The 14,780-nt window shown below is 36.0% G+C and overlaps 1 protein-coding gene across 2 annotated transcripts in view; it reads right to left on the bottom strand.

Annotated features, from left to right (window-relative positions):
- Positions 1 to 14,780, bottom strand: part of LOC148945049 (serine/threonine-protein kinase sel-5-like) — a 123,508-nt gene that overhangs the window by 88,407 nt on the left and 20,321 nt on the right. For both annotated transcript variants that reach the window (XM_089099385.1, XM_089099386.1), the window contains exons 5-6: positions 11,483 to 11,594; positions 4,604 to 4,807 (exon numbers count right to left, since the gene is read on the bottom strand). In XM_089099385.1, the coding sequence (XP_088955511.1) occupies positions 4,604 to 4,807; positions 11,483 to 11,594 (316 nt within the window). The remainder of the gene's footprint in view (positions 1 to 4,603; positions 4,808 to 11,482; positions 11,595 to 14,780) is intronic.

Genomic DNA, 14,780 nt, shown 5'->3' with positions numbered 1-14,780 from the left:
AGCCGTGCCATACCTGGGATCCGAAACCTATGGGACCGGCATCTTTTTAGCATAATTGATAAACTTGATTACGTCACAAGTAAGGTAGCGGAGACTCCTGCTTTGGTGAAAGAGTGTTGTGACGGATTACAGAGAGAAGTTTTGAGCTGTATACATAAAGAAAAACTCAATGATAAATCTTGGTCGCCGCTGAATAGCGAGTAAGAAACAGTGGGTCTTGTAGTAGATTCACCACCACAAGATTGTGATGATCCCTTAAAGCGTGAAGCTTTTCTGAAATCGTTGGATGGAGCTGATGGTATAGTGCGGATTTCACTTTCTAAGGAATCAGGATCCCAGCAACAGAAATGGGTCATTCATACGAAAAGACAAGACGCCGAAAACTTGAAAGCCTGTTTGAATGAAAAGGTCAGAAAAACAGAGGTTCGGAAATCAAGAATTGTCGGTTTATTATCACGACTGGACTTCTCGATCGATCCAGAGAGTGTGTGTGCTTCTAACCAAGGTATCGAAGAGATACAGCGCATCGGTGTTTCAAAATCATATCGTGAATACTTCCGTTTGGCGACGGCTAAGTCTCATTATTTGCGTCATGGGATTCACATTGGCTACGAACATTTCCGGCTTAATGATTATAAGTTTTTACTGCGAATGTGCTACAAATGCGGGTCGCTAGAGCATATATCGTCGGGTTGCTCTAGCGTGGAACGTTGTCTCAAATGCCTCGGTAGTGAACACTCTCATTCTATGAACAACCCTTGCCAGAATGAACCTTGTTGCTTCCATTGAGGATCTCATGAGCATACTGGATTTAGCTTTCGCTGCAAACGGTTAACCGAAAAAGTTGCAAAGAATAAAAAATGACTAGTGCAAAGATTACATCTCTGAATCTGAATGGTTTTGGTGATAAACAACATGTATTGCAGTCTATGCTGCGCGATCTGGATATTTTGTGTCTGCAAGAGCATCACCTCCTAGACCACTCTACTAGTCTTCTTTCGAGCCTGTCGCAGCAGTTTAAGTGTTTTATATCTCCAGCTACACCTACAGGTGAACGCCCATCTGGAGAGGTTTGCATTTTTATTCGAGAGAATATTCCAGTTTCAGTAGTTGCCGTTAATCGTTATTTTGTTGCTGTTCGAATCCCAGGGATTATCGTTTTCTCGTGCTATTTACCAACAAATTATCATACTATTGGTTCTGATTTTGATTTCCATTTTTTTTGTTTAGACTTATCTCGAGTGTTGGTGAAAGTTCCAGCAGATTTCCAGTAGTTTATTTGCGGGGATTTTAAGTGCAACATTGCTATCTCTGATGTCTGCTCCTCCGCTCTTTTATCTTTGTTTTTGGTTGTTACTTTAGTTTCAAAGGATGCGGATTTTACGCGTGTCCATAATTCTGATTCTTGCTCTAATCTAGACCATGTGTTTCTTTCAAATGCAGCGTTATTGTCACAGCCTGTTCATGTTGGGTTTGATATACCTATTAGTGACCATTTTTACCTTTCTTTTCATTTAAATATTCAAATTCCATCTTTTAAAATTATCCATCGTTTTAGTCAAAATGTAAATAAAATGATCTGGGATCGGGAAAAAGTGTAGAAATATCATGAAGAATCAGATGCTCTTTTAGCTAAAATAATTGTAAATTATTCTAAGGATGTTGATCAAATTGATATTGATCTATTTTACATTGAAATTGTTCATAGTTTAAAAGTCGGGGCTAATAAAGCATTTACGACTGATTCTTTCCGTCGTAGATCTCGTGTTTTAGGTTGGAACCTTAATCCGATTTTAAAGCAAAGCCAAAAGAATGCATCTCAAGCTTGTTACCTTTGGAATTGCGCGGGAAAACCGCGATCTGGATCATTTTATGATGGTATGAAATTAACTAAACGCATTTTTCGGGCTGAGTTGCGTTTGCATAATGAAATTATAAAAGATGAAATTGGTTCAAGGATTACTAGTGATAAGAATGAGCTTTGGAGTTTGGTTAATTCTAGACGTCGTAATAATAATTGTTCACCAGATTCTAATAGTTCTCTGAAACTAGATGATTGGATAACTCATTATAATCATGTTTTTTCATCCGGCGATGCGGCAGTTGAATCACGGCTTGACTCTTTATTATCGGAAGAAATTTCAAAGCCCCGCCCAAATAGTAAAATATCTGTTTCTGTTGAAGATATAACGGTAGCAATTAAAGCTCTAAAAAGTAAGCATTCTTTTGATCATGATAGTATACACTCAAACCATATAAAATGGGCATCCCCCAAAGCAATCCTTCTCCTCGCTACTCTTTTTACTACTATTCTTTCTTCTTGAGTTCTTCCAACTAGCTTTTCTCGTGCTACCCCTTCACCCCTTTCAAAACAAAGGAGGGAATACGAATCGATGTTCTGATTACAGGCCGATTACTGTTTCGTGCCAGATTAGCAAAGTTTTTGAGTTAGTTTTATTAAAGTATCTGGAGTCTTGTAACCAAGGCCTGAATCAAATTGGGTTCCGCAAGGGTCTAAGCATGGATGTTGCTCATACCCTCCTTTCAAGAATAATATCCTTTTGTAAGCAATGGGATAGAGTTTATACACTTGCGTTAGCTTTTGCGGCGGCGTATGATTCAATTATCCATTCTTGGGCTATGACTGCGCTTCTGAAGAATAAAGTCCCACTACCAGTAGTTTTGGTTTTAAAAAAGTGGTATGGCTCCTCTCGTATTCGTATTAAGTGGAAGAATCAGTTTAGTGATTATAATGTTAAGTTATGTAGGGGGCTGAGACAAGGAAGAATTATTTCTCCTTTGATTTTCAATATTACTGTTTCGGGGCTATTTGATCAAATTCAGTTGACTTTTATTTATGGTAAAGGTTATGTTCTGTCGTGGATTGCTTACGCAGATGATCTACTCCTTTTGAGTCGATCACTTCAGTCACTTCAACAAAATGTAGATTTTTTAGCAAATGTTTTTAGTGGGCATGGACTTCGTTTTCGCCCTGAAAAGTGTTAGTTTTTAATTCTTGGTCCTGAGGCTAATGATCTTGTTAATTCAGAAATTTCTTTTTGTATTTATGATAGTATTTTAAAACCATTGGAATCTTTTTTATATCTTGGTGTGCCTTATGGACCAACTTTAGCTCTATGCCGTGCTTCTATTTCAAAGCAGTTAAAAGTAGAATGGCGTCTAGTTTAGGGCAGTAATTTGTCTTCGCGATCTTCTTTCTCGGAAATAACTGGCTCGGGTATATAATACAGTCGCTTTGCCTCAGATTTTAGTTTTTTTATCGCTTCTCCCGTTTTAATTTTGCTAAGCTCCTTTGCCGCTTTTCTAAATCTGAATCAAATACTTTTTTAATGAATACATATAAAATAAAAAACCCTGTTGATGTTTTGGAGAAAAAGCAAAAGAAATTTTTATCCAAATTACCTGTTTTTTCTCATAATTTATATAGAGCTGCGCACGAAGCTTAATTTATTTTATTTGATTTAATTTTTGAATGAAGTGTTAATTTGTGAAGTGTTAATTTTAAGCGTTAATTTATTATCTATTGAATGAAGTGTTAATTTGTGTGGTAATTTTGATTGAAGGCCTTTGCGTACTTGTTGTTATATAGTTTAAAATAATTTTATGGCCTGTTGATTAGCGGCTATTATTTTTATTTATTTTTTTACTCTTCGTATACGGAGGAAATTAAAAGTTTGAATTGAATTGAATTTTTAGTACATTCCATCGTTATTTGTGTCGTTTTCGTTTTTTGGCATATTCTTTATTTGTTTGTTGTTTTTTTTTTTGCGTATGCTCAGCATTTTTAACTTGTTTTTTTTTTCTTGCTGAACTGTCTCTGTAGTTTGTTTTATATATTAGAAAAAAAAAGAATATAGCAAAGAATTCATCTGTTGAAAGACCGTCAAGTTGTGGTTTTAGGCCTCATAATCTGGGGGAGGGGGGGCATACCATAGGGGTGTAAAAATATAAAATAAAAGGAATTTACTGTCAAATGTCAGAAAAACGGAGGGGGGAGGCAGCTAGGCCCAGGCCTAGAACCCTCACTGAGACCTTCCAAAATTCAGACAAATAGCAGAAAATACATTTTCATTTTGCATGGATGACTTCCTTGCAGGGGTCCACGTAAGAAGAAGATTTTAGATTTTACCCCCCCCCCCAACCCAATCAGATTTCTGGTTTTGCCCTTACTTCCTTGCACGCTTTATCACCACTTATATGAATCAATTTGATGGAACCTGTCCTAAGAAGCATGACACTGTCCTATGGAAGAGCATGGACTCAAATGGGAAAGTAAAACTCTCCTAGACTTCGTTTATGCTGGTGATTTGATCATCCTAGATGAAAAATGTTGGCAAAATGTAAGATTTTTCGGGGTGTTTTGAGAAATCAGGGTGCAAGAATATCTTTGAAACCTGATGTTAAGAACGCTAAGTCGTTTAAACTGGGAACAAAGGAATGAAGAGGTGAGGCGACCATCTGGATAGCTGAACAGTACAACATTTTCAAGGACTTATTATATTCCAACTCTCTACTCGCTTTCTCTGCATAATTTTGGTGATAATGAAGTAGATTTTAGTTGAATCTGCAGAAAATTACTTACCCATATATCAGCTTTAGTTGTGATAGGTTTCCCTGGGTAAAGATCTACCATTTCGGGCGCTCTGTAAGAAAGGGTAGTATATTTCTGTATTTCTTCTTCAACACTAGCTGAACCCTGAGTTTGAGGATTTAATACTTTGGCTGTAGCTGACCCAAAGTCACAGAGTAAGTAATGCCCGGATTCTCCAACAAGAATATTTTCAACCTAAAAAAAGGGTAATTTAAATTTCCTCTAAAATCCAAAAATCGGTTACTCAGTGCCAGTTTTTGAGACTTACCAACAATCTTGGAATTTCGGTTCTGAGTTTCGGATCTTTGGGAAAGTATATATATACTTCGGATTTTTCGGTTGTTGAAAAAGAACGCTGGATTTGATCCTACTATAAATGAAATTACTTATAAAAGGGGACTATACACAACAAACATGAACCTGGAAAACAAAAGCACAGTATTAAAAATAATAATTTATTTTTAACCCACATCATATACAAAAATGATAATTGTGGAGTATAACGAAAAAAGTAGATAATTCACTTCATACATGAGTATATAAAACTTAAAAACTTCATAAGAGCAGATTAACCAAAGAAGAGAAAACGTTCAAGATAAAAAAAAAAAAACAAAAAAAAAAAAATATTTATGACAAAAGACAGGCCAAGACTTAATACAAGGGACCAGGACTGAATGGAGCATCATTTAATAATTTAGACCTTCATATTTGAAATGTTTGAACATTACCTGTTCATGAATAATTTAAATTAATTTAATTACTTACTATTTAAATTACTATTGCGGAGAAAAAAAATTACAACTTCAACAACACTTCAAACAACAACAACAACAACAAAAAAAAGAACAAAAACTACAGCAAACGAGTAAGGCCACTGTGGGCTGGCAGATGCTTCTATGTAGACTGGTGTAGTTTGCTGGCAAGTTCCGTAAGCCGTGACCCAATCTCCAGAAGACCGTAAACCGATATGAGATTCCGATTTCTATACCATGGAGGCAGATAGAGTAGAGAGCGGGAAAACCGGAAATAATATGACTGAAGTGATCTGATATCTTTTTGGTGAAAAATAGGATAAATTCCAGACAGAAACAAAACCGAGTGATCTGTAAAAACCAAATATAATTTAGCAAGAGACTTTATATTGTATCTACCTCAATTTGCGACAATTTTAGAATAACTTGACTGAATTTTCATCTTGCAATAAGCAACGACGAACTTTCGGAAAGATTTTAGTGTTTTACTAACAATGATACCCAGCCACCGGAAACAAGGAACCGACGGGACATAAAAAGATCCGCAAACTAGAGGGGTCACATTATTACTATTAAATGAGAGATATTCACACTTTGAAAGATTAAGAGAAAGTCGAATGGTATGAAGTTTAGATGCTATTGTTGATACAGACAGGGAAAGCCCCTTTTTAGTCCTGCTGATCAAAAGGATATCATCTGCATCAGCAGGATAAAAGATGTTAATGGGATTACGAATGCAAGCAGGTGGGAGAGAAGAAAGAATAGATGATATACAAAATTTAAAAATAGATGGAGAAGGGACGGCACCTTGCCGGACCCCACGCCGCACTGGAATTTTGCTTTCGAAAACACTAAGGTCAGTTTCAATCCGTAAAAAAGAATTGGAATACCAATATCTAAGAAGAAAAATTACCGAAATGTTAATACCGTGACTAAAAAGAGAAAAATAGCTTGGGAATGGGTAACGGTGTCAAAGGTCTTGGAGAGATACAAGGCACATAAATGTAACTCGAATCCATTTTTAGTCGTCTCAGTAAGAACATTCGCCAAAACTCGATGTGCTTGCTGGCAACCTACCCCAGCTGAAAACCCGCTCTGGTTTTCATCAAAATTTGCGGAAGAGTTAGTTGGAGGGAAGAGGAGACGCTCGAAAATATTTTTTATGTTGCGGGAAACAATTAACGGTCTGTTAAATAGACACTCATTTGGAATTTTTCCTTTTTTCAAAATTGCGGTACTTATTCCGTACAAAAAACTTTCAGGCACAAAAGCGGTACATAAACACATTTGGAAAAGAAGTTGTAGATGTTGGGCAAGAGCTGGACAGTCAACCTTTAGGTGTTTGGCACTTATGCCATCACCATCAGTAGAACTTGACTTGAGCTTCTTTATAGCTATACCACCGAAGAGAAATGAACTGGGAGGATCTGGTTCTGGCGGAGTGAAGCAGGAAGCGAAGAATTAAGAAGCTTCATAAATGTAGCATGAACGAGATGGTTTACGGTGTTAAAAATCTGATCATAATAATTGCACCTAGCAGCAGGGCTAATTGGGGTACTCGTTGAAAAAAAATCATCAATTTTTACTGAATTTACTAGCTCTTTCCAATCTAAATTACTTGTCGGGAACTTACAAATTTTAGATTTTGCAGATCGTAAATACTTTTTATTCTCTAATTTAGTTTTCTGTCTAAGCTCAAATACTACCCTGTTAAGTGGTCGTCCGCAAGAAACCCATTTACGCAGCCAAAATTTGGCTTTATTCTTCACTATTTTTAGAACTGGGTCCCACGACCCTTCAGGCTTCCGTGTATTAAATTTTACACGTTCCTCAGGAACAGCCACTCCTTCGGCTTCCTTCATACATGATATAATATCAAAATAATATTTATTCAAAAAATTCTTATCATTCACAAATTTAGATCCAACCTGAAGTAGCTGAGAAGGGACTTTTATAGTAGACAAAAAAGCTGTCAGAGTAGAAATGTAGAGCGCCCAATTAGCCTTATTCTAATCTCACCTGGTAAACCATCTACGATTCATGCGTGAAATATCTGGTGACAGAGAGATATCAAACGAAAAGGAAATTGGTAGGTGGTCAATATCACTTTCGATTTTATGAACAGAAACAATTGAAACTGATCTATTTGGAAAACAAAGAACATGATTTATATTAGTATGGCTCCCAGAATGATGAATAAATGAAAATGGACAATTCTTATCCATTGGCTTAAGCTTGGACAAAGACTGAAACACCATATCTAATCGGATGTTTTAATTCAATATAGCAGCATTAAAATACCCAGCCACAATAAATTGGTAAACAAAAAATGATGCAGATTTTGGCACTTTTTTCAAAACACTACAGGCCTTGGCAATCTTATTCAGTGTCTGGACAGAATTATGATACCTAAGAAAACATACATTGATACACGTCATACTAGCGATTTCCGTGGCCAAGATGTTTTCTTCAATGTGAAACAGCACTGGCATTATAGGTGAAAAAGAAACGTATTTTAAAGTACAGGCATGGCCTATAGAAGGTCCATCACACGTACATAATGCAGTATTCACAAACACAACGTGATTCCCTTTCAGTTTCCTTTGGTTGGTATTATATATGAGAAAAGATGCTATCGAACACAGGTAATACTGTGCTTGTCCAAAAACTTATTAATGATGAGCTCTTTCCTATATTTTTTGTTTATAATCTGTAATACAAGCCATACCTTTTCCAACATCATTATTTCATACTAGGTACAATGCACGACTTGAGCAACGGAAAAAGAATTCTACAAAAACAGCGTACTCGCTGCTGTTTACACAGTTAGGGATGTTGGTACAGGATGTATCTTTGAAGAAATAATAACTACCAGCCGAGTATATACATTTTTCCATCTGATTGTTGCATTTTTTTAGGGCAGGATCAAGAGATCTGAACTTAAAGCAATAATACAGTGCACTTATGAAGTCATAACCACTGAAAATAATATATCCAAATTTCACATCATTTTTTATCGTGTCACTTATACCAATCAAGTCCATCAAGACTAACTTGATAGTTCAGGACAACACAAACAAATTACGTCCTCCACTCTTGAGTGAATTTTCAATTCACTCGAATCAAATGGTAGTAGGTTTTCTTTTTCCATTCCGAGGTACCGCTTCAGCAAAATCTTCGTGTCAGCACCCGAAACAACAGACCTCACAGACTCACAGAAATCAGAGGCGACAGATTTCTCAATATTCACAAAAAGCTTATCTCTCAACAGCCAGGCATTGGTATTTAAAATTTAGACGTTTAGTTTATCAGCAGAGTTCTTATGGTTTGTTAGATTCCTAAAAAATGGTGGGAATTTAGAGACAATAATAGTAGAGTAGTTATTGGCAGGTTTTAAGGGGCTGTAGCAAGACTATTATAGCAGCGGAATATGGTGTCTCAAGCATATTAGAGATTTTCTTTAACTGGACAGGTAGGTGATTCAATCTTTAAATAAAGAGCAGAATAAGCTGCGGTTGATATTGATGGCATTTAATGTGGGCCTAGAATAACAAATACTGGGATTTCAAAATCGTTTGTATTACCATTCTTAATAAAGTCCAGAATATCACCTAGATGGCTCAGTGACGCTTTCGATCCAGTTCGCTTCTGAAATAAACCTTCTGGATACAGCTTGGACCCAAGCCATTTCTTCGCCTTCACAATACATTAACGTCAAAAAACTCCGCACCAAACTTCTTAATCATCTCATCATCAATTCCTTTCTCAACGTTTTGCTGAACAAAATTCAGCACCGGACAATAATGCAATTTTTTTCATCCTCTCTGGACATAATAAACAGGTATAGTATACTCACAACAAGTCTTGCTCGTTCAAATGCTAAATGAATGTTGAACTAATTAAGGAGGAATCATAGGTGAAAAAATAATTGTTGTACTCAAAGGAGTATGGCAGTTAGAATAGGACCTACCAGATCCAAAAGAATGGTAAACGCTTTATAAATTAAGCAAAAGTGCCAGTAACCAATTTAATTCATTCAATATTTTTCTGGTGGTTTCCTTGCGAGAGAAGTAAGGGAAGCGGTGAAGGCTGTCTACCTTGTCCCCGCAATTTTAAGGGGCAAGCCCAGCGGGTACCACGGCTCTTGCTAACAACTCTCCACCCCATCTCAATCGCAGCGTAATTGCCTCTAAATATCGGATGTCTTATTTATTTATATTATATTCACACTGATTGATGGTTATTCTCTAATATCATCACTGATATAACTCGAGTTCAAACCATTTTTACAAAATATAAATAAATGTGCAGGAACTAGGTCAGTAGATTATAAAATTTTTAATCCGTATAAAAATGTTTTGAAAAAATGATCACGCAATTAACACCGGTCACTGAATTAATTTAACATCCTACCGAGTTTCAAGTTCATAAAATCCAGAAAAAGGTGTTATCACTTTCAAGACTAAATCAATAAATCAAGACCTAAAACAACCTCAACAATCAGTAATAACAAAAAGGAGGAAAACAATGTTGCCAACAACAACAGGTAAAATTAAGAGAATTTTAAGTCCGGCATTCTTTTTTAGATACCCTTTTATTAAAACATTAACCGCTAAAAGTATACTAGAATAAGTTTATGCATTATTATTATTTAATATCGTCAGGTCTTTTTTTCAAACCTTGGGATTCTTCGCAAATCTTTGAATAATATTATATTCCCAGTGACAACCTTTAAGGACAGGACTAAGGACAGTTACCTTAATCCTTACCTTCCCTGGTAAGGTGAGGACTAAGGGCAGTTGAAATCAAGTATCATTGTTTAAATTGGTTAATTGGCCACTTGCACAGTCATCACAAAAATTAGGAAAACGAGATATTAAAATTTTGATGAAAATACCTCCATACGCACTAGTGTAGATTTTGTAGTAGCGCACACAATGTAGCAGCGTGTAGTAGCGTAATGTAGATTTTAGATTAATACCATACGCACTAATGTAGATTTTGGTAATAGCGACCGCAAAATAAAAATAAACCGGGGTGAAAGACCAGCGTAAAATCCACCAAAACCTATAACACGAAACACCTTAAGAATATGTAGCTTTCCTTTGAAGGTAAAGTTGTGTTTGGGAAGCAATAAACTGTTAATATTTGAATTTTTACGTAGAAAAATAGTTGTCAAATTTAACTAGTCAGTTTTGCTTATTTATTTTTATGGTTCAGCGTGACAATACTGACAAAAATTTGGTAATGCCCTACAAGCTTCATAATTTTGAAACAACCAAGAAAACAAAATAAAAAAAATCGCCACGAGGCAATTAAATAAAAAAAATAATAAGTTTTTTCAACTGAAAGTAAGGAGCAATATTAAAACTTAAAAGGAACAGAAATTATTCCATATGTGAGGGGGAGGGCTACCATTCTTTTACCCTCGTGCTTTACGATAAAGTTTGATTTTTTTTTTTTTTTTTTTTTATACAATTCTTTAAGAAAGACTACTCAAACACAAGGACTCACATAGTTGAACAAGAATTATTTTTAAAGGACTTTAAGACTTTAGCCTAAAGAGCGAGGGATGAGGAAGGGACAGACCCCTTATATGCGGAAAAATTTCTGTTCATCTCAAGTTTTAATGTAGCTCCTTACTTTCAGTTGAAAAAAAAACTTGTTTTTTATTTAATTTCTGACCATTCTTTAAATCATCACAGGAAATCGCCCCCCCCCCGCGCAAAACTTTCCGTGGATAAATCCCACCGAAAGCTTTCCTCTGAATAAAAAATTGTGCTTTACGCCACTGAGCTTTTCTGGCTGAGCTTTACGCCACTGACTCCCGTTCCAAAGCAAATAACCAGCGATAGCACAACTCAAATGCCCGTCCTTACCAACAAAGGATTTCAAGTCTAGCTCTTTCAAAAGGTGTCACGGATCTTTTAAAAACCTAAACTTTTCTTTTGGTAAGGGCGTCGTTTGGGCAAACCAGTGGGATTAATTCCTCTAGTACATCATTCACGTAAAAGTATATAAATAATTTCCTCTGTTGTACCGGAATCCATAGGTCCCTACTTCCCCTATACCTACTATCTTCACATATTTTTTCTAAATCCCTACCAAAGCTTCTTACCTTAAGATCCCTATGAATGATTGGTGTCTGGCAGTGATGTAAACGAGAAACAGCTTCGCACATATCACAAAATATCTTCAATACTTCAGGCTCAGAAAAACCCTTTCCTATTCTGAAAGTAGAAACAAAAACACGTTAATACGTAATTCGAATTGAACTTAATGATAACTACAAAACAAAAACCTTTCTTTTTCGACAATTATAATTTCTGATTCAAATTTAAATTTAAATGTTGGATTCAAATCCGAAGAAATCTTCAATACTTCAGGCCCAGAAAAGCCTTTTCCTATTCTAAAAGCTTGCTTAGGTCTTTCCACGCCGGCTGGCGCATAAGGCGACAACAGAGACTCTCCATGACGACCTCTCTTGTACTTTTGATCAAAGTTCTTCGAGCGACAATTTCAGCAGCGCAGCATTCTTCTCAAGGCCTTTGCCTAGTGTTGCCTTCTGTTACCGTCTTCTGATGCCGGGAGGAACCCAGCACCCCACATCATGGGGTAGGCGGCCCTCGCCCATCCGCACCATGTGTCCCCAATAACGTCATTGGTTAGTCATAATTCTATCGATCACAACCGGCTGCTTTGTCTTTTCACGTATAAAGGCATCATTGGTCTTATCAGTCCACTGGATACCAAGGATGCGCTGACTTTTTTAGGCGGGGGGGGGGGGGGTAAGGGGGCCTGAAATTCTGTGTTTGGGGGAGGGATAAAATATTTGTCTCCAGTCTTCACAAAAGAGTCTTCACAAAGTTTTTTTTACACCTATTGTCCAAATTATTTATTATATTCTCAATAATTTAACTATGACTACAAAAATTATAACTATAGTACTTTAACTATATTCTCAAGAACAAAACAATTCCAAAAGATGAGGGCTTTTTGAAGATAGCAACAAGTCACTGTCAAGACAAGGTAGCGTCAATTCCAAAAAAGTTTTATTTATTGAAAAGCTTTTTTCTTCTATGACGGAAAGGCACAATAACCTCAGCAGTTAAAGTGTTCTGAAGTTATCTTTTGTGTCGGTATAAATATCTAAGCGATCAAGTGGTCAGCCTGTTGTTCAAATCGTCTAAACTGTCTTCAGTTCTTGTTAGTTTTACAGAAAAAGCCGAAGATACTTCCGAACGTTTCGATTGTTCACGCAACAGGTCAGCAGACCCGTTATAAAAATTTAAACAAATTCAGATTAAACAAATTTAAATATCCCTTACATTATACAAGGGATATCAATTTTAATCAGGGACACAAATTTATATAAGGGATACGAATTTTAATACCCCATATATTATACGCCACTTCAATCTCACAAAATCGCAAAAAAAATGAAAAAAAATTGAGGACAAATTCCACCCGCAAAGCTCTATAGGAGGGAGGAGTTAGTATTCACAAGCAGTCTTTTGTGTTAGACTACGAGGGCAAGTGGTCATTGCTTTGGTTAAGTAGTTTAAGGTGTTCTAAATTTCTCCAAGGTGGTTGGACAGAAAAAGGCAAAGAATATATTGATTTTCACTCGATAGTCACCATCAGATGTTTCAGAATATTAAACACATTTAAATATATCATATACAACTTCGAGTTCAATCCTAGCTATTTAAAACAAACTGTTTTGTTCATTTACGATGGGAAAGCAGCTCTTCGTAGTTAAGTGTACCCCCTCACTACGAAGATTGTCGCGCGTTTCGTGTTTTTCCTGGGTTTTAAACACAACGGAGTGTAATGTAAAACGGCTTTTGTTTACGTTTGTGTATTATCTGAAGCGCTTAAGTATGTCACTAGGCATGTGTGCTGTCTGCTGTCCTCTCAAAACCTCCCAAGTGTTTCTGTGTGCCCTCTATATACAAAATGCATGCTAAAGGATGCATTTAAGAAGAAAAGGAAGAAAAGTCACAAAGCACAGGAGATACAAACACACACACAGAAAAAAGACACAAACCACTCAAGAACAACAAAGGCCTTCTTGTCAACGACCTTTTCCCTGCCTTGTGCTGCAAATAGTACACTTCAGACAGCACACATGCCTTGTGGCGTACTTAAGCACTGCAGATAAAACACAAACCTGAACAAAAGCCGCTTTACATTCCACTGCGTTGTGTTTAAAACACAGCCAAAAACACGAAGCATGCGACAATCATCATTACGATTGTTCCACACGACAATCATCATCAGATGATTCAGATTATCAAAGACATTTAAATACCTCAAAATATATCATAGACAATTCCAAGTTTGATATTTACTATTTGAAACAAACTTTTTTGTTTATTTACGATGGGAAAGCAGCATGCTCTTCTAAGTCAGCTTTATCAAGTGGTTCTTGTGTCGGTCTAAGTGGGCAAGTGAAAATTGTTTTGGTCAAGTAGTCTAAGGTGTTCTAAAATTTTTCGAATATGGTTGAACAGATAACACAACGAATATTTCAATTGTTACATCGACAATTGTCTTCAGAAGATGTCTTACACAGACGTCAGACGTGATGTCTTACACAACTGTCTTACACAGATGTTAAACATTTAACATAAATTAGACTATTAAACGTTAGGATCATACAATTTAAAGCCTGATCTTTATTATTTTAACAACTTTTTCTTGCATGGTGCAAAGGCGACGGGGTGAAAACTTTCTCAAATAGCAGATTTTTAGATTTTTTCAATTTATTTCAAGTTTCAAAATTTCTCAATGGGTGAAAGCTATTCTCTTTTTTTATTATTTCAAAATTCATAATTCTCTACAAGTGACAGTTAATGGGCTTCGTTTTCATTACTTAAAATTTCAAAATTTGTCTTTAAGTGACAGTTTATATAACCTTTTTTTAAAGATATATTTAAAATTTCGAAATTACTTTATAAGTAATAATTAATTCGGTTATTTTTTTTTTTAGGATTATGTCAAATCTCGGAACTTCCCTACAAGTGACAGCTAATCTGCATATTTTTTTTTCTGAGTATTATTCCAAATTCAGAAATTTCTCTTTAATTGACAGCTAATCCTTTTTTTTTTAGCACGTCTATGTTAGCTTAAGAAAATCTTGGCAGGTTAACTAGGCTAGTCGTTTTTAAGCTGGTATGTCTACTGGTGATATAATTCTGCTTTAATTACCCTCCCACATATTTTATTGTTCCTGCAAAGATAGGTATGACACAGTTTAGGGTAGGCTAGAAAAGGAACAAAATCACCAAATGCTAGATGGTGATCTATGTGTTAGATTAGGCTACGTGTAATAACGTTAATGCTTGCTAGAAGCCAATGAAACTGAGGAAAAGCACCAAATTGATTTTCAAAACAAAATGATTTTAGTCGGA

The sequence above is a fragment of the Artemia sp. Qi Xiang Cuo genome, chromosome 13 (genome assembly GCF_049724085.1).
Source record: "Artemia sp. Qi Xiang Cuo chromosome 13, ASM4972408v1, whole genome shotgun sequence".
Classification (NCBI taxonomy): domain Eukaryota; kingdom Metazoa; phylum Arthropoda; class Branchiopoda; order Anostraca; family Artemiidae; genus Artemia; species Artemia sp. Qi Xiang Cuo.
Note: the sequence above shows the minus strand (reverse complement) of the source record. Positions and strands in the feature narration are given on the sequence as shown.